The 19651-nt window shown below is 45.8% G+C and overlaps 1 protein-coding gene across 2 annotated transcripts in view; it reads left to right on the top strand.

Moving 5' to 3' along the window:
• Positions 1-19651, top strand: part of SLC22A3 (solute carrier family 22 member 3) — a 94330-nt gene that overhangs the window by 71454 nt on the left and 3225 nt on the right. The window contains exons 6-10 of one of the 2 annotated variants that reach the window (XR_008298220.1): positions 4746-4843; positions 4963-5177; positions 14118-14194; positions 14986-15098; positions 18595-18694. Coding sequence is in view for 1 of the 2 variants with exons in the window: in XM_027056505.2 (XP_026912306.1) it covers positions 4746-4843; positions 4963-5177; positions 14118-14226; positions 14986-15098; positions 18595-18694 (635 nt within the window). In the remaining variant the exon portion in view is untranslated. Of the gene's footprint in view, positions 1-4745; positions 4844-4962; positions 5178-14117; positions 14227-14985; positions 15099-18594; positions 18695-19651 lie in introns of those variants that run through there. The other variant, XM_027056505.2, reaches the window with a different exon arrangement.

Here is a 19651-nt window from a genome sequence, read left to right as displayed (position 1 = left end):
ATTAGGGTCTAATTTAAATCCGTTACTTTAAAGGGGAGCTGTATTTTTTTTCTTTTTAGGAAAGTACTCTAGGTTTAAATTTTAATTTTAAGAGAATATTTGTAACAAAAAGGAAGAGAGTAAAAACCACTACAATCCCACTACGCCATAAGAACTATTAACGAGTGATACAAGCATATTTTTAAATAATAAAATATTGTACTGTGTATTCTGTAGACACAGTATAGCCTAATGGTTAGCAGTATACAGGCTTAGATGTCACCCTGCTATCTGTGTGTCCTCACTGAGTAAGCTACTTATCTTTCCTGTGCCTCAACTTCTTCTCTGTGATAGACATAAGAATAGTATCTATAAGTTGCTCTGGCAGTAACCTCGGAGCTCAGAGATCAGCAATCTACAGCCTGCGGGCCAGACCTGGCTTGCTGCCTGTTTTCATAAACAAAGTTTTACTGGAATCCAGTCACGGTCATCTGTTTGTGTTTCCATCTATGGCTGCTTTCACGCTACAATGGGAAGGTTAAGTCATTCCGACAGAGACTATATATAGCGCACAGAACCAAAGGTATTTCTGATCTGGCCCTTTGCAGAAAAAGTTTGCCAACCTCTGGGTCAGACCATCAGACTTCTATTGTCTTGTCAAAATCTCACATGTCATAGTTCTGTGGTCATGCAGTAACTTAACCAGCCTGGAGATACGATCAAGAAAAAGTGACATCTGCAGAGCTTACACAAAGGCGAGGGATGATGCGAAGTTATTTTATCAGCTAGAAATAGTTAAGAACCATGAGTAATTGAAAAATCTACCAAGGTGTTTAAATGCCAAATTATCTATCTGAATTGACCAGAGATCTTAAAATACGTGATACGTGATTTCCCTTGAACTCTGGCGTGTTGACACTGGGACATGAACGAAAGTGAATTTGTATGGAGTCACAGCTACAGGGAGAAAATAAGACTGAAGAGCAAATGAAAAAGAACCCATAACAAGTCGCTGCAGATGTTGCTGTAGAAAAGAAAAGATTGTCGCCCCCTGTGTGCTCTGGGTGAACAGTGGTGGAGATGTGTGGATGGGAAGGGCTCCCCAGTCTGAATGAGCACAGTGAAGCCGACCCAAGCCTGAGGCTCGGAAAAGCCATAAGGGAAGAGAAAAGCATCACTGGAATAAGTGATACATCCGTGGAGGAACACCGCCCTCACCTTATGGGTCGTTTTGGTCTTGAATTTAAAGATCCTCAAGATCTAAATTATTTTAGTTACATCCAACTTTTCCAAAAAATAGTGTCTTAACTAAAGGCCGTTAGATTTTTGGCCAAATGTGTAATGTCCTTCTCTAAAAATGAAGTGACCATCAACTACAAAGAACTTTTCTAGAACAAAAAGCTTTTCATACATTCAGCGCAGTGTGAGGATTAAGAATAAAGGATCTCCATCAACTGCCTGATTTCAAATCCTGGCTCAGCCACCCTCCATTTAATCTTTAATGCCCTAAGGCTTGTTTTTTTTTTTAATTTATTTACAAAATAGGATTGATAAAAAGGACTAACTTTAGAGAGTTTTGATGATAATCAAGTGAAATAATCCATGGAAAATAGCCCAGAATCTAACAAATACTACATGCTCCTTAGGAGTGAACCGTTTTGATGTGGACAAGATAGTTGTGGAAGACATTTGATAACCAACCATATAATGATATATTGTTGTAATATACTAAGTTCTTCCACTTTTGATATTCCTGCTTTATTTTTGGACCAGCAAAAGTGAAGATAGATTTTTAAAACCCTTTACTGGCGTCTTAGCATTTAGAAGAGCAGATCAGGGAACATTTTAATAAGCACGTTATTAGTTGAGCATGTAGGTCAACTTGCTGCTGAAACGGAGACCCAAAAAATAGAATGAGAAAGGAAGGAAGGAGCAAAGGAAAGGAGGGAGGGAGGAAGGGAAGAAGGAAGGAAGGAAGGAAGGAAGGAAGGAAGGAAGGAAGGAAGGAAGAAGTGAGGGAGGGAGGAGAGAGGGAGGGAGGGAAGAAGGAAGGAGGGAGGGAAGAGGGAGGAGGAAGGAAGGAAAGAAGGAAGGAAGGAGGGAGGGAGGAAGGAGGGAGGAAGGAGGAGGGAGGAAGGAGGAGGGAGGGAGGAGGGAGGGAGGGAGGAGGGAAGTAAGGAGGGAGGGAGGAAGGAAGGAGGGAGGGAAGAGGGTGAAGGAAGGAAGGAAGGAAGGAAGGGAGGAGAAGGGAGGGAGGGAGGAAAGGAGAGAGGGAGGAGGGAAGGAGGGAGGAAAGGGAGGGAGGAAGGAGGGAGGGATAGAGGGAGGAAGGAAGTAAGGAAGGAGGGAGGAGGGAAGGAAGGGAGGGAGGAGGGAGGGAGGGAGGAAGGAAGTAAGGAGGGAGGGAGGGAGGAAGGAAGGAGGGAGGGAAGAGGGTGAAGGAAGGAAGGAAGGAAGGGAGGAGAAGGGAGGGAGGGAGGAAAGGAGAGAGGGAGGAGGGAAGGAGGGAGGAAAGGGAGGGAGGAAGGAGGGAGGGATGGAGGGAGGAAGGAAGTAAGGAAGGAGGGAGGAGGGAAGGAAGGGAGGGAGGAGGGAGGGAGGAAGGAAGTAAGGAGGGAGGGAGGAAGGAAGTAAGGAGGGAGGGAGGGAAGAAGGAAGGAGGGAGGGAAGAGGGAGGAGGAAGGAAGGGAGGGAGGAGGGAGGGAGGAAGGAAGGAAGGAAGGAACAAAGGAGGGAGGGAAGGAAGGAAGGAGGGAGGGAGGAAGGGAAGAGGGAGGGAGGGAGGAGGGAGGGAAGGAGTGAGGGAGGGAGGGAGGAAAGAGGGAGGGAAGAGAAGGGTCTTTAACATTCCCACCCAGAGGTAAGCAGGCCCAGCAGCGGAAGACAGCTCTGCTCCATGAGGGCCTCCAGGACCCAGGTTCCAGTTACCTTGTTTGTCCACTGTCAACTGCAGTAGGTTGTATCGTAGAAGCTGGTTCACTAGTATCTTCTCCTTCTATCCCTTAGGAGAGGGAAGGCAGTGAAGGAAGAGCAAAGCCATCCTTTTCAAAGGATTGTATGTAGAGCTTAATTAAATACCTGGCTTCTATTCGCATGTCATTGCCGAGATTTTAGTCAAATAGCCACCCACAGTTGAAAAAGAGGCTAGAAAATGTGACTCTAGCTAGGCAGCCATGTGCCCAACTAAAATTCAGTGGATTCTGTTACCAATCGGGAGGAGGAAAGAGTGGACGGTGGAATCCATTAACAGTCTTCCACGGGTATTGTCATGGAAACTAGTGTTGTTTCCCCGAGCTATGACACTATTGATTGTAAAACCCATCATTTTATGCACGATTAAGTAAAAAAAAAATTCTATTAAACATATTTTCTTATTAGCTCAGTTGTAGGACCCATCCCAATTTAAGAGGTGTTAAAATGTGAAAAACTTGTGTCTCGCTATAGAAGAAATACAGTATTGGAAAGACTGAGGAAGAGAAAGTGATCCAAAGACTTTCATTTTTGCAGTCTTTGTGTGTGTGTGTGACTTTCCTTAGAGCAAGCCTTGACAGGAGATATCAAACTTTGTTTTAGCCATCAAGTGTAATGCTCGACTAGGTGACTAACAAAGTACTATCAGTGTGAGCGTGCTCTAAGTCAAATTCCTGTGACTGCTGGCAGAGAGACTTTTGTCTCAAAGTCTTGGGGGGGAAATTTTGCCTAAATCTCCACTCAGTCTTGACCGGATGTGGAGTTGAGTAAGAAGATAGTAGGGGTCCTGTCTTTCCTAGTCGGGGCTCTCACTTAGTAGGACAAAGACTGAGGGCAGTATTCCGAGGGAACAGGCATGGCCTGGGCACTTGACTTCTGGCTTCACACTCAGTCATCACCCAAACGTTGGTTGACCGGCCACTTTGCTTGGTGCTACAACACGGCCCATGCCCTCCTGGAGCTCCAGAGCTCGGGGAGGGAGAAAGAGAAGTAGACGTGCAGATGAGACGCACAGATCGGGCAGCCTCAGAAAGGCCTCCCAGTGGAGCTGGAATCACGACTGGGGAGGTCGAAGGGCAGAGGAGACAGAATGTGCAAGAGCATGGGAACTGTCGCATGAGGGCATTCTGGTAGGATTCCTTTGGCATGCTAGACTGGAGCAGCCGTGGTGACCCAGGGTCTGCTGTTCAGCTTTGTTTCCCTTACAGTACCTTACACATGGTAGGCAAACAGCAGTATGTGTTTAATGCAATTCAAGAAAAGACCCAACTTCTTGGACGGCCGAGTAGAGATGAGCTGAATTTTCCTGGCTCCAAAAGATGCTGGATTCCAGGAAACGGACGGAAGCAAATTGATCTCTTTGGTGCGGTGCTTGCTGTTGAACTCGCTAGTATTTGGTGTGTTAACACCAGGTTGATATTCAACAAAGAAACACTCGTTTGGATCCCCCCTGCTTTTGCCACTTTCACGTTTATTTTCTCCAGTTTCATAAATGCACAAATGTATTTTACTTTAAAACACCCCGTTTTTCCTTGTTTAGTCATATTAGAATTCAGTACTGCTGATACGTGCTTGAGTGTCAGTGTGGCAACCACATCTTGGTGAAATTGACCTTTTAACAAAGCGAGGAATTCAAAAGTCTTCATTCTCAGGTTTTCAGATGTAGTAAGTGGAAAGACCCTGGTCAGTTCAGTCAAATCATTTGACTCAGTGGCTTTGAACCTGGTCAGTGAAAATCTATAATGTGCAGGTGTTTCTTGCTGTATTTGCTACTGAAATCTGCTTCTCTCATATAGATCACTGTTACAGATGAGGAAGTTAGTAACCCATCCTTTTTAGATCTGGTGAGGACTCCCCAAATGAGGAAGTGCACACTTATTCTTATGTTTGCTTGGTAAGTCTGACTTGTGATGAGCTCAAAACCTTGTATCGAATTTACGACGTGTCCCCTTGTGCAGGTCAGGCTGAAGTTATGTCTTACTTGATCTCCGTTGTCTCTCAATGTCACCCCAGGTTCACAAGTGCCGTGGTTTATCAAGGACTCGTCATGCGCCTGGGGATTATAGGAGGCAACCTGTATATCGACTTCTTCATCTCGGGAGTTGTGGAGTTGCCTGCAGCCCTTTTGATCTTACTGACCATTGAGCGTTTTGGACGCCGCCTTCCCTTTGCGGGAAGCAACATGGTGGCAGGCGTGGCCTGCCTTGTCACCGCATTCTTACCAGAAGGTAATGGGCCCCTGAATCTGTTGGGCACTCAAGGCCTTGAAGTAGTCTTAAATCAAAATAATCAAGAATGGGAGCCTCTTGTCCTCAGAAAACGTATCACTGCATCAAAATCTTAGCACCAGCCAAGCTATAGTGATGGCACTCGATTTTCTGCTTAATCAGCATAACGAGTTTGAGTGTAGCAGTTGGTTCCATAGACTTTTCTGTTTTCTCCACTTCAGGTGCATTTATGGATGAAATAGATGTGCAAAATCTAGCTTGTAGCCATGTAACTTGCTTTTGATCGCCTTTATTTGACTTATTTTCATGATATCGCCGACCATGTTTTGCATATTTCCTGAGCTTCTGCCATATCACTGGCCCCATGCAAAGCACCAGGGTTACAAAAGGAGGCAAGGAAGACACTTCTGACTTCCAAAGGTTCACAACCTAGTAAGAGATATAGATACCTTATTTTTGAAATTTTTTTCTTACAAGTTTTTATTCATATTCCAGTTAGTTAATGTATAGTGTAATAATCGCTCCAAGGGTAGAATTTAGTGATTCATCACTTACATGCAACACCCAGTGCTCGTCACAACAAGTGCACTCCTGGGGCGCTTGGGTGGTTCAGTCAGTAGAGCGTCCGACTTCAGCTCAGGTCATGATCTCGCGGTTTGTGGGTTCGAGCCCCACATTGAGCTCTGTGCTGACAGCTTGGAGCCTGGAGCCTGTTTTGGATTCTGTGTCTCCTTCTCTCTCTGCCCCTCCCCTGCTCACGCTCTTTCTCTCTCTCTCTCTCTTAAAAATAAATTTAAAAATTAAAAAAAAAATTTTAAAAAGCAAATGCCCTCCCTAATACCCATCACCCATTGAATCCATCCGACCACCTGCCTACCTCCCCTCCGGCAACCCTCAGATTGTTCTCTGTAGTTAAGAGTCTGTTTGTTCTTTGCCTCTCTTTCCCCCCACGTTCATGTCTTATGTTTCTTAAATTGCACATGAGTGAAATCATGTGGTTTTTGTCTTTCTGACTGGCTTATTTCATTTAGCATAATACTCTCCAGCTCCTTCCACACGGTTGCATTTAAAATGGCAAGATTTCATTCTTTTTATGACTGGTAGTATCTCATTGCATATCTATACGATATGTTCTTTATCCATTCATCATCAGTCAATGGACATTGGGGTCATTCCATAACTTGGCTCTTGCTGATAATGCTGCTGTAAACACCGAGGTGCATGTTGGGATATAGACACTTTAATGCTTTCACAACTCACTATAATACATGAAATAATGGAATTATTTACAGTTGACCTTTGACACAACGGTGGGGGCGCTGACTCCCTGCATGGTTGAAAATCTGAATATGATTTTTGACTCCCCCGAAACTTAACTGCTAATAGCCTTCTGTTGACCAGAAGCCTTACCAACAACAAAACAGTCAGTTAACACATATTTTGTATGCTATATGTGTTATATTCTGTGTTCATACAATCAAGTAAGCTAGAGAAAAGAAAATGTTAAGAAACTCATAAGGAAAAGAAAATACAGTTACAGTACAGCACTGTGAAAAGTGTCTGCTTGTGGGTGGACCCATGCAGTTTAAACCTGTTGTTCCAGAGCCAACAATACAAGATTTAGAAAAATAAATCTCTCTGAAGGCTCTGACTGATTAAAAAAATAGACGCAAGCAGTGATATGCATGAAGTAGTCAGGAAAAGCTTCCGGAGGCAAGAACTCGGCACATACGAAGGAAAAGAAACGTACTGGACAGGGGCACCTGGCCCGCTCGGTCAGAAGAGCATGTGACTCTTGACCGCACGGTCACGAGTTCGTACACATTGGGTGTAGACATTACTAAAAAAATAAATAAGCTTAAAAAAAGAAGAGAAAGGAAATGTAGTGGACAGAAGGGAAGGGTAGTAGAGATTGTCCACAGTAGGGCAGAGCTCTCAAAAGTATGAGCCATCTTCGGGAGTCCTGGGACCACACGTTCTCTGTTATTGCTGGAACATGCACGAGAAGGGGCCGAGGATACCTGCCACCAGCAGTGACTGGCCTCCCTGGCCGTGCCAGGAACTTGGGCATGGTCCCGCGAGCTTCCTGCTCGCCGCATCAGGTTGGATCTCTCCAGTGAGGAGAGAGATGCCGAGAGCAGGAGTTAAGGTTGTGGCAGGCGGCCCGGGGGGCACAGGGTGATTTCAGGGAGAAGTCAGAGTTCGTGGGGGGGCCCGAGGCCAGTGCACGCTGAGGAGGTGGTGGGTGACCCCAAGTGCACCGTTAACACAACCCGCGTTATCTCTGCCACAGGACACAGCAGACGCAGGACAGGGAAGCTTTTCAAAGCCCCACGGAATGCGTAGGAATTAGAGCAAGTTCGTTCTTTCCATGTTCCGGGGTATGTGGGGTGGGGGATACTGAGAGGGCTGATTCTCTGGGAGCCCTTTTGTTGGCCCCAGAGAGTCTGTCTTTTCTTTTGAGAATCACTTGAGGGTCAAGAAAGAAGCTCCAGTATTGTGGAAGTGAAAATAGACATTTACAGATCAGTTTGTTAATTATATGAAGGTTTATGAAGTCCCCAAACCCTATTTAAATAAAATTACAGAAATGCCCCCCTTCAGACCAGAAAATTAAGATGTAAAGTCTTCTGGGGCGCCTGGGTGGCTCAGTCGGTTAAGCGTCTGACTTTGGCTCAGGTCGTGATCTCACAGCTGGTGAGTTCAAGCTCCATGTCGGGCTGTGTGCTGACAGCTCGGAGCCTGGAGCCTGCTTCGGATTCTGTGTCTCCCTCTCTCTCTGCCCTCCCCCATTCACATTCTGTCTCTCTCTGTCTCTTAAAAATAAATAAACATTACAAAAAAATTTTTTTAAAAGATGTAAAGTCTTCTGATTGGAATGGTTGATGATAAACAGAACTGTTTATTTACACTGATCTCATTTTTGATGAGTATACCAGATTCCTAGGGCTATTGTAACAAAGCACCACATCCCGGGTGGCTTGAAACAACAGAAACGTATTCTCTCACAGTCTCGGACACTGGAAATCTGAAATCCCAGTGTGGGCAGGCCCACACTCTCTCTGAAGGCTCTGGGTGAGAATCCTTCCCTGCCTCCTCCTAATTTCTGGCAGTTGCCAGGAATCTTGGGTGTTGCTTGACATCATTCCAATGTCCACCTCCACCCTTGTATGACTTTCTCTTCTTTATGTCATCTGCAAAGATCCATATAGAAATACAGTCACATTCTAGGTTCTGGGTGGACATGAACTCTAGGGGACACTATTCAACCCACAACACTGGATTCAAGCATTCTAACAGTTGAGGAATCTGTATAACTCATATTGGTCAATACATGTCTATTTAGTATCTTTTTTTTAAATGTTTATTTCTGAGACAGAGAGAGACAGAGCATGAGTGGGGGAGGGGCAGAGAGAGAGGGAGACACAGAATCCGAAGCAGGCTTCAGGCTCCGAGCTGTCAGCACAGAGCCCGACACAGGGCTCGAACTCACAGACCGTGAGATCATGACCTGAGCCTAAGCCGGATGCTCAACCGACTGAGCCACCCAGGCGCCCCTATTTAGTATCTATTAATTGCCACCACTAAATTAGGAGTGGGAACAGAGCCTGAACAAGATAGACGTAGCTCTTATCCTTGTGAACAATGCACAATTGAACTAGAAGGGGGACGAATGGGGAACATTGGAGACCTCGCTGTTGCTTCCCTTTTTGACACTGTATCATTTTGGATTTAGTTCCCTAGAGCGAAGTCTTCTGTCCTCATCGCACATGGAATAGGAATTATTTATTGCATATGAAATTAGGAAGGTGTGGAGAAAGGTTAATGACTTACAGGTGGCCCATCATTTCATGATACAATCTTTCCCTGGAAAATTCTCTCTGGCCCCGGACTGATTGGGCTCATTTTGATGGGTGCTGCATCCCGCACGATCCCAGAAAGCATTCTAAGCCATATGTCCACACCAACGTTGGAGGAACTAAATGTGTGGGAACAGAGCTATTTTGTAGAGAACACTCATAAATTGAAAACCATAAGGCAAAGAATAGACTTTTCTGTCTGGTCTGATCCGTCTTATTTTGAAGACATAATTTCCCGATTTCAGCCTTAGAATTGTTCTCAGCAGGACTGAAAAATAATTGCTTTTATTCTGGACACATCTGATGTGTACATTCACAGATTCAGCTGCTTTTATAAAAGCCTACGTCGGCCATGATTGACAAGAAGAGGTTCAAGCCCTAATGCTCCTTGTGAGCACCAAATTTTAACAGAGGTTCCTCGCTGGAGTTGGCAGCCCTAACTTCTACTTAAGGGAGGTTTTGGACCTGGTTACTTGGGCTGCTGGATTAACATTAGAAAGACTCTTCCTCTCAGTCGTTCTTGACGTCATGAACAGGAGGAGGGCCCCTGCACTGAATGCTGATTAGCCTTTTAGAGGAATCAGCTCTAAAATTATCTCTTAGAGAACAATTTAACTGGCTTTGCCTCCACTGAGCACAACTTTTCATGGTCTAAAGAATGACATTCTGGAAAAAGAAAGTCTTTCTGGCTGTCTCTTCACTTAAGGCACTCTGCTTTTGACCCAAATTTCTGAACTCTAATTGAAGTCTGAGAACTAGGTTTTCTTTATCCGTAGCTGTCTGCATCTTTCATTTGGGTTTGTTTAGGATGGGTACAAACCTAGCCCTTTTGGTAAGTAGTCTTTTTGAAAGGAGAATTCTGCCTTTTATTTCCCTTGAAGTGAGGAGTAAGCCAATACATCTTAATTTACATATCTCTATTACAAATTTTCACTACCGTTTTATTTCAGAACTCCAAGCAGATGGTACAGTCAGAGGAGATGTAAAATAGTGTTCATTTAAAATCCTGCATATCCTTTCTTCAAAAATTGAGGCATTATTCTCAGTAATCTCCAGTCCCTTGACCAAATAAACGTCTATTCAGAGGGACCATCTTTCTCTGTGCTCTCAGGACTCCACGGAGCCTAGTTCCAGCAGCACTCCTCATTTTTAAGTTGTCTTGTGTGTTTTCTTGTCACTGTTCCTGAAAGGTGCCTGTTGCCTCTCTGAGATGAACTTCGAGCATTCCTGTGATGGATGATCAGAAGTCTCTGTTTGCATACGTAATATCCACACATCATTTACACTTCCTGACAAATCGCTTTCACTTCACTTTTAAGTTCACGAACAGTGCAGTGCCCTTGGGACTTCTGTTTTATTACACGTTTCACCGAAATCTCTAGCTCAGGGTGGTTAGATAGTGGCCTCTGCTGCTCGGAACGAACTGAGAGTCTTTCGGGGTAAAGTCAGCATGTAGGAGAAACCATGTCTCCCCAAGGGTGGCCGCTTGACAGCATTTTCTCAACATACCGCTGAATTGACTTGTTATCTGTCTGTATTCACTGAGCTAACCACGTGTTGCGTGTGTGTGCGTGTGTGTGTGTTCGGTTTCTTGGGTTTCGTGTGGCTCTTTCTGGCAAACGGTGATAGCCTCACTCGTAAACTTAAATTGTCATGAAAGTTATCAGCGGGACTCACTTGTAGAGGAGTCTTGATTCAGTAGGAAAAAAACCCCTCTAACTTAAGAATTTAACCTGGATAATCAAGTCATTTCCACGGTAGCCGGCGACATTCTTTGCAGCCCGAGAACAGTGAGAGGTTGCCCGGTCGGGCTGGGACCCAGGGAATCTGGGCAAGGGCTCCCACTTTCCGTTCCCTGGCCCCTGGCGCTGTACCACCTGCTCATTGAAGGCTGGGGTGGAATGCATTTCCTAGTCCCCCTCTCTGGCCTTCATGAAGAGGCAAGGCCTAAATAAAACACATGTTTACCACTGCTCTGTGCCAGGGCACATGGCAGCCCAGCACATCAGCACAATCCTGATACTCCTCACCCCCTGATGTAACTGTTAGCGTGAGAGCTACAGGTGTCCTCATCTGGGAAAAACGTCAAGTACACCAGGACGTCCTCGGCCAGTTTGCGGTCAAAATGTAGTAACCTGGAGCCTCCCAGCAGTGATCTGGATTCTTAAACCGTCTTTCTCTGTGCTTGACGTCCTAGGCAATGGTTTTATTTGGTCGGTTTTAGCTTTGTTGTTATTGCTGTTGTCGTTGACTATTCTGTAGAGAAGACCGGTAAATCTACCAAGCTCGATTCTTTTCTTTCATCCTCCGCCTCCACACCTGCTTTTCTACTAAAAAAATCATGTGCTCGGGAATGAGCATTAATCCTTCTAGGAGACAAGAGGACCATTTAGTACTGAGTGAGCATGAATACATATGAATATAAAAGGGAAGAGTTTCATTTTCAAAGATGCAAGTCAGGATGTCCTTAGCTTTGCTTGGGAGAACAGATACGTGCTTGTCCATCAGTCACATATCTCAGACCCATGTCCACTAAGGACGGATGGCATAAGTCGCACAACTCTTTGTGTGTGTGTGTGTGTGTGTGTGTGTGTGTGTGAATCTTGCTAATCATTCTTTTTTTAACATTTTTAAAATTTATATCCAAGTTAGTTAGCATATAGTGCAACAATGATTTCAGGAGTAGATTCCTTAGTGCCCCTTATCCATTTAGCCTATCCCCCCTCCCACACCCCCTCCAGTAACCCTCTATTTGTCCTCCATATTTAAGAGTCTCTTACGTTTTGTCCCCCTCCCTGTTTTTATATTATTTTTGCTTCCCTTCCCTTGTGTTCATCTGTTTTGTCCCTTAAAGTCCTCATATGAGTGAGGGCATACAATATTTGTCTTTCTCTGACTTACTAATTTCACTTATAATATAATATCCTCTAGTTCCATCCACGTAGCTGCAAATGGCAAGATTTCATTCTTTTTGATTGCCGAGTAATACTCCATTGTGTATATATATATATATATATATATATATATATATACACCACATCTTCTTTATCCATTCATCCATCGATGGACATTTGGGCTCTTTCCATACTTTGGCTATTGTTGATAGTGCTGCTATAAACATGGGGGTGCATGTGCCCCTTCAAAACAGCATACCTGTATCCTTTGGATAAATACCTAGTAGTGCAATTGTTGGGTCATAGGGTAGTTCTATTTTTAATTTTTTGAGGCACCTCCATACTGTTTTCCAAAGTGGCTGCACCAGTTTGCATTCCCACCAGCAGTGCAAAAGAGATCTTCTCTCTTCGCATCCTCGCCAACATCTGTTGTTGCCTGAGTTGTTAATGTGAGCCATTCTGCCAGGTGTCAGGTGGCATCTCATTGTGGTTTTGATTGGTATTTCCCTGATGATAAGTGAGGCTGAGCATTTTTTCATGTGTCGGTTGGCCATCTGGATGTCTTCTTTGGAGAGGTGTCTATTCATGTCTTTTGCCCATTTCTTCACTGGATTATTTGTTTTTTGGGGTGTTGAATTTGATAAGTTCTTTATAGATTTTAGGTACTACCCCTTTATCTGATATGTCATTTGCAAATATCTTCTCCCATTCCGTCGGTTGCCTTTTAGTTTTACTGATTGTTTCCTTCTCTGTGCAGAAGCTTTTTATTTTTTGAGTTCCCAATAGTTCATTTTTGCTTTTGTTTCCCTTGCCTCTGGAGATGGGTTGAGTAAGAAGTTGCTGCGGCCAAGGTCAAAGAGGTTTTTTCTGCTTTCTCCTCGAGGATTTTGATGGCTTCCTGTCTTACGTTTAGGTCTTTCATCCATTTTGAGTTTATTTTTGTATCTGGTGTAAGAAAGTGGCTCAGGTTCATTTCTCTGCATGTCGTTGTCCAGTTTTCACAGCACCATTTGCTGAAGAGACTGTCTTTATTCCATTGCATATTCTTTCTTGCTTTGTCAAGGATTAGTTGGCCATACATTTGTGGGTCCATTTCTGGGTTCTCTATTCTGTTCCATTGATCTGAGTGTCTGTTTTTGTGCAACTCTTAAGAAATTTAGAGCACTGACTTTTTTAGGGCAAAGATGGTTTACTGCCTCTTCTGTTAAAACTCAAAAGAAATAAAACATTTAATGAAGAACTTTGAGCTTTTTCCCCTAGTTACTTTGGAGGATAGAATTTCCTCATATAACCAGTGCAGCCCCTAGAATAGTTCATGAATGAACCAACTGATTTTTAAGAATCTGGCCTCTTCTAGATGATTTCTTGGGGAAGCAGCAAGATTGGGGATGGGGAAGACAATAAGAAATATACACCCTACCAATAACACAAGGCATAGATCTTCCCTTCTGAAGGTTCCAGTCTCCAAGCCTTTGCTACCCTCTAGAAAGCAACATTGGCTTCACATCCAGATTCTTTCTGGCCTGCTTGGAGCAGGTGTTCTGTGTGTTATCACTAAGGGGTGGGAACAGAGAGAGGGCAAATGGGCAATAGGCTATGATAACGGTTCTCAAGGGCCCAAGTGAAGACCACCTTCCAGAAGGCCAGGGCACGCAGGCCCTCTAGGATGGCAGTGCCGGGAACACTGTTTTCAATACAGTGGCTGCTGAACAAATGGTTCTTGAATTGTATTTCCATCATCTAACCCTGCTCAGAAAGGCAACTAGCACGCTAAATATAAGCTATCATCCTGGTGGTTGTTGCTGCTAAAATTTGGTTACAATATGGGGCACCTGGGTGGCTTAGTCGGTTAGGCGTCCAACTTCCACTCAGGTCATGGTCTCACAGCTCGGGAGTTCGAGCCCCACATCGGGCTCTGAGCTGTCAGCTCAGAGCCTGGAGCCTGTTTTGGATTCTGTGTCTCCCTCTTTCTCTGCCCGTCCCCTGCTCATGCTCTCTCTCTCTCAAAAATAAATAAACACTTAAAAATAAATTTGGCTACAATATTAGAAGATATCTGTCATTTGTGCTTAACATTAGCAAAGACTTAGGGCTGGGGGAACACTGAACAAATGCCTTTTGTTGTTTTGTGATATTTCATTGAAAGCAAACCCCTAACTCTGCCCTTCCACATTTTCTATTTGCAGGGATACCATGGTTGAGAACCACAGTGGCTACCCTGGGAAGACTAGGGATTACCATGGCCTTTGAAATTGTTTATTTGGTAAATTCAGAATTGTACCCAACAACATTACGGTAATTCCAACCTACATGTCCTGGTTTCTCCTAAGTGATTCTGCAGCCAAATGTTTTCACCTACAACCCATGAAACAGTTTTCCTAACTTGATGATATATTAGCCCGGGCTGGAGGCAGCCAGTAAAGAAGATCCACTTTGAGCTGTAACTGCTTTCTGCATTGCTACCTTCCGCATCTCTTGACAGAAACATTTCTCATATCAGTATCTGTATACACAGCGGTGGTTTTGTGGGATCGGAAAATCTGGGTAGCGTGCTTGCTTAGATATGGGTCAAAACTGCGCTCGTCGGCATCACCCCGTTTGAAGGCTACGGCCTCTGTTCTGACCACATTCCACGTCTGGCAGCTGTGAGTGATTGAGGAAGGACAGAGTGAAACAACGTGCGCGGGCTGCACGTTGGCCTCCTTTCCCGGGGGAGTATTCACGGGCCTTCCTTACTGTCAAGTGAGGGTGCCGAGGTGATCCCTGAGCATTGCGGCGTGGGCTGGGCGGTGAGCCTCCGGTGAGAGAGTGATTTCCACCGGCGCTGTAGACCACCTCGCTCTCCGGGGACTCGGCGTTTGCCCGGATGTGAAATGGGGCAGAATGGAAACGGCGTGCTTCGAAATAGGAGAGTAGGTCGTAGTTCTCAAAGTCGAAAGCTACAGAAACGGAAAATGTTACTAAGATTGCTTTGTTGCCTGTGTATCTGAACGTTTCCCTTATCCTGACTACATTTAAATATTTTTGTCTCTAAAACAATGTTTTACTCTACAGAAACTTCGGAGTTTCTCTCTGCTCGGGTTTATGTGATTTTGGGGGAATCATAGCCCCATTTCTGCTCTTCCGGCTGGCGGCCATTTGGTTAGAACTACCTCTTATCATCTTTGGTAAGAACTCCTTTCATACGTGATTCCTAAATGCTTTCATCTATATTCTTTGTATTTCATCTATAGTGATTACTAGGTTTGCTATTAATGAGATCATTCAATTTTTTTATGACAATTGCTTGAGTTTTGAGTGGCCAAACCGATTATAGTCCTATGGGAAACCTAAATGATTTTAATTTATTTTATATAAAAATGTCGTGATGAGCCATTAGCTTTCTTTGCTTAAGCTCTGAGTTGCATTCCAGTACTACAAAACTCTTGAAATTGGGGGACCACACGACTAATTTTCAGGGGACCAATTTGGACCTTCCGGCTGTTTCGGAATAAGCCTACAAACTAATTAGATTTTTAAATGTTCGATACCTATTAGATATCGTATCTTCGTTTGCTCTGACGTGAAGCAGGCTGTGCGTGGAACCCCTTGCCCATGTACTATAAGCTCTGCAATGGGTCTCAAGTCCATGCCCTCCTTCCAACTCCAGTTTCCGCAGGCCTCCTGAGGGGACAGAAGCAAGGCATAGGGGCTGGGGGCGTAGGGTAATTCAGTCCAGTGCTTCTCAAGTGTTGTGCTCACCTTTCTGCCTGTGTCTCGTCCCTGCTCTACTCTCTTCAGCAAGAAAGCACACAGGCTGGCCCCCTTCCCACCTACCTTCCCTCCACCTCCATGTCCTCACTCCTGGTAGAGACTGTGTTCTACTTTGTGTTCAGCAGTTTAACTTGCAATGAAAATATTGAGTCCGTGGGGACATACATCCCGAATAATGCAAAATCCCTAACGGTGCTCGCTAGCCCGGGGCAGGAAAGCTCTTAACCACGTGACAGCACCCAATTCAAGAAAAGATCATCGCAGATTATTTCATGGGGTCTGATGAACAAGCCCAGTGTTGACTCTGTGGCCAGCATGAAAAAGCAGAGAGTGCCTCTGTTCAACCAAGACCAAGTGGTCTGGGCTGGGGGTGGGGCGGCAGTCGTTCAAGGTCTGGGCCTGGCTTGCAGCCAAGTGCTGGGAAAGCCGGCCCTGATGCCCCCTTCCTGCCGAGTCTGGCTGGGGAGAAAGCCACACTTCCTTCCAAACCATCAGTCACAGGACAGTGTGCTAAACACTGAAAGCAGAGGGCGCGGGCAGGCGAGCGCAGGGTAGGGACACCTGACCCGCTGGAGTGGAGGAGGGAGGAGTGCATAGTTGAGATCGGAGAGGAGTAGAAATTACCTATGTGGGAAGCGTGGGCCTGGGCTCCAGGCAGTGGAAGGCCTAGCGGCCAAGGGTGAAGCTGTTGTCTGGGAAGCGGGGAAGTCAAAAGCAGATGCCAGATGTGGGGGGTTGGGGGCGCGGGGAAGGGAGGGGACGCTGGGTGGCAGGCTGGACCAGATCACAGTCATGAAGGGTAGTCCTGGTCCCACAAAGGTTTGCTCTTTATCCAAACAGCAGTGGAAGCTAGGAGATCTAAGCTGGGATTGACAGTGTTAGGTTTACATATTAGAAGCAGGACTCTGATGTGCAAATGGGCTGGAGGGAGGCCGTGCTGGTGGGGAGCCAGTTCCTCAGGGAAGGGATCATGCCTGGCGGCTGGGGGTTAAGGCCATGACACCAGGAGCACTGGGCGCAGAGAGATTCGAGAAATACGTCAGTAGTAAAACTGGCAAGGGGGCACCTGGGTGGCTCAGTCGGTTAAGTGTCCGACTCTTGCTTTGGGCTCAGGTCGTGATCTCATGGTTTGTGAGTTCAAGCCCCACATCGGGCTCTGTGCTGACAGTGCAGAGCCTGCTTGGGATTCTCTCTCCCTCTCTCTCTTCCCCTCCCCTACTTGTGCTCTCTCCCTCTCTCTTTCTCTCTCACGATAAATAAACTTAAAAAGAAAGTAAAACTGGCAAGAGGGGTGACTGAGTGGGCTCCCAGGAGGGGCTCCCCAGAGGCAAAGGGAGGGGGGAAGGCCGAGCTCCTGGCTGGGAAAAGCAGAGACAGCCAGGCCCTCGTTGAGTGAACACCAGAGGAGCTGGCCCACGGGACACCAAGGAACCTGTCTGGGTGTGGGTTGCAGCAAATGCCTGCAAGAAAGCCAGTAGCCTTTGGGGCCGGTGCTCGGGAGAGAAGCGTGGCCCGGTGACAGAGATCGGGAGGCCATCTGAGTGTAGATAACCACTGACATGGGAGGGTCTGAGACCCCCACCCCAGGAATGGGACCAGGTGAGAGGAAAGGAGAGGGCCCGGGCAAGACAGAGCCCTGATGAGCGACAAAGCGTCCTGGGTGGCAAAGGGCCTGGAGGCCTCAAGGAGAGGAGGAGGGATGCGAGAGGGATGAAGAGGCCAGAGAGAAGCGGGGCCAGGGGAGGGCAGCGGCTTCACCAGCGGCCGGTGCTGCCGTGGGGCCCGACCAGTGGGCAAGGTGGGTCCGGAGCACGCAGGGCAGACCCCAGAGAGAGTGGGCGGGGGGTGGGGGGTGGCACAGGACGCCAGCCAGCACCCACCTGCCAAAGCCAGCTCTGAAGTTTTCAGGGATTTTTGAGCCCAGGGGTTAGCATAGCCATTGTTCAAACTTCCCTGTATCAAATCTATTAAAAACAGAGGAGATAATTACTCAAACCCCATCACTTCCTAGTTCACGTACATTTCCCTACTCTGTGTTCTTCGGGCCACTTTGGTCTGTCGTGTCCTTATGGGGGAGACGCGACATCACACGTGGTCACCGCCCCTCCCTTCCCACCGCCTGGATCCATGATATCGTGGCAGGACCTAGAGATGCCCGTGGTGGGGGTACTCACACCACGGAAATCCGCAGACGCTGCAAGTCGGCGCTGTATTTTCGGGAGGGCGGGTTGCTAAACATTTACTGGCATATCCATAGGACGTGAAGAGATGTGGAAAGTAGGGGAGGACGGTGTTTCAAGAATTTCAGCTCTAAAGAACAGGAAAGGTGGGGACAGCAACTAAAGGATAACGCGAGGTTGGGAGAAGGGTCCCGAAAGAGGAGAGACTGGCATAGGGTCCGTGCCTCCACCAGCCCGTTGCAGACACTGGAGCCAGAGCGTTCGGCGCACAGTGAGAAGCCCAGAAAGACTCCAAGAGATGGCCATTGGGCTAAAGTGGGGACGAGTCCGACCGTGTAATGTGACCCAGTAAGGAAGGGGAGGGAGAGGAACCAGTAAAGCGCTTGGTGGGTAAAAGGAAGCTGAGAGGAATCCTGTGAGAAGCAGGAGGTGAGGTCTTCTCTCTCACTTAGGCGCCCAATAAGTAATAGTGAAGTGAGCGAATGAACAGGTGTTTGCAAGAGTCCCGGGACGGTGGGACCACACAGGGTCCAAGGAAGGAAGAGAACGTTTGGAAGGGTGGCAGAAGAGAACTGGAGAGCTGGGTGGGTAACCAGAGGGCTGCTGCCAGTAAGGGCTGGTTAAGGTTAGTTGGTTAACTGGTTAAGGCTAAGCTCCAGGGTGAGCAGGGAGGGAGGCCACGGGCCAGCTGTGCGTTCCTCGTGTGCTGTCGCCTTTCCTTATTCCGTAGGTATCCTAGCATCTGTCTGCGGCGGGCTCGTGATGCTGTTGCCTGAAACCAAAGGTATCGCCTTGCCAGAAACAGTGGACGATGTAGAAAAACTTGGCAGGTATCGTATGAAATTCAGTGCACCTTAAATAAAAGCAGCGTTTCAAACTACTAAGGGAAAAAAGGGTGTGGAGAAAATTGAACTCTCATGGGGGGAAATAATATCAATCCGTCATCTCACGTCCTAAGCAGAAGATTCAAAGTTGATTTGGAAGATTAATATAAAAAAAAACAAAACTCTGTAAGAATGTATATTATTTTTTAAGATGTGGCTATGAAGAGGGAAACATTGCTAAGGTGTTAAAACTCAGAAAAAAAATCTAAAGGAAGAGAATGGGTCATTTGGCAAAGCAGAAATAAATGTGCATCAGTGGGAAACTGATTGTGAGAATGGTAATATATTCATGGTATGGCTTACTATATAGAGATGAAAAGAATTGAGATCTATCTGTATGGAATGACACAGTAAGATCTTCAAGATTGATTACAAAGTGAAAAGTTGCTGAACAATGTGTTTCAGTATTTATTAAAAAATAAAACCAATAGCGAATCCTCTCTGGAGCTAGATGAGAAGACAGAAGATGGAAAGAGAGAGAAAAGAGATAATGGATGGGTGGATGGAAGATGGGTGGATGGATGGATGGATGGATGGGTGGGTGGATGGATAAAAATAGATCAATAGATGATGGAGAAGGAGAAAGAGAGATTAAGTTTTGGAGAAGGGCGTCTAACTGGTGTGTAGGGCAAGTATCTAACTGATACACAAACATGAAGAGTTATATCAAGAAAAATTCACACTACACAAATTCTTTCTAATTTCCTCTGCTGGAAGTGTTTCATAATAAAAAGAGGAAGAGAGGATATGAAATATGAGAGTGTAGCAAAAAATCTAATATAGTAATGTAGACCCTCTTGGGATAGCAATGAATTGGGAAGACTTCACTTTTACACTCTGTAGACTTTTTTTTTTTACATGTTTTATTTATTTTTGAGAGACAAATAGAGACAGAGCACAAGT

The sequence above is a fragment of the Acinonyx jubatus genome, chromosome B2, assembly GCF_027475565.1.
Source record: "Acinonyx jubatus isolate Ajub_Pintada_27869175 chromosome B2, VMU_Ajub_asm_v1.0, whole genome shotgun sequence".
Lineage (NCBI taxonomy): Eukaryota > Metazoa > Chordata > Mammalia > Carnivora > Felidae > Acinonyx > Acinonyx jubatus.
The sequence above is the reverse complement of the archived record's forward strand: the minus strand, read 5'-3'. Positions and strand labels throughout refer to the sequence as shown.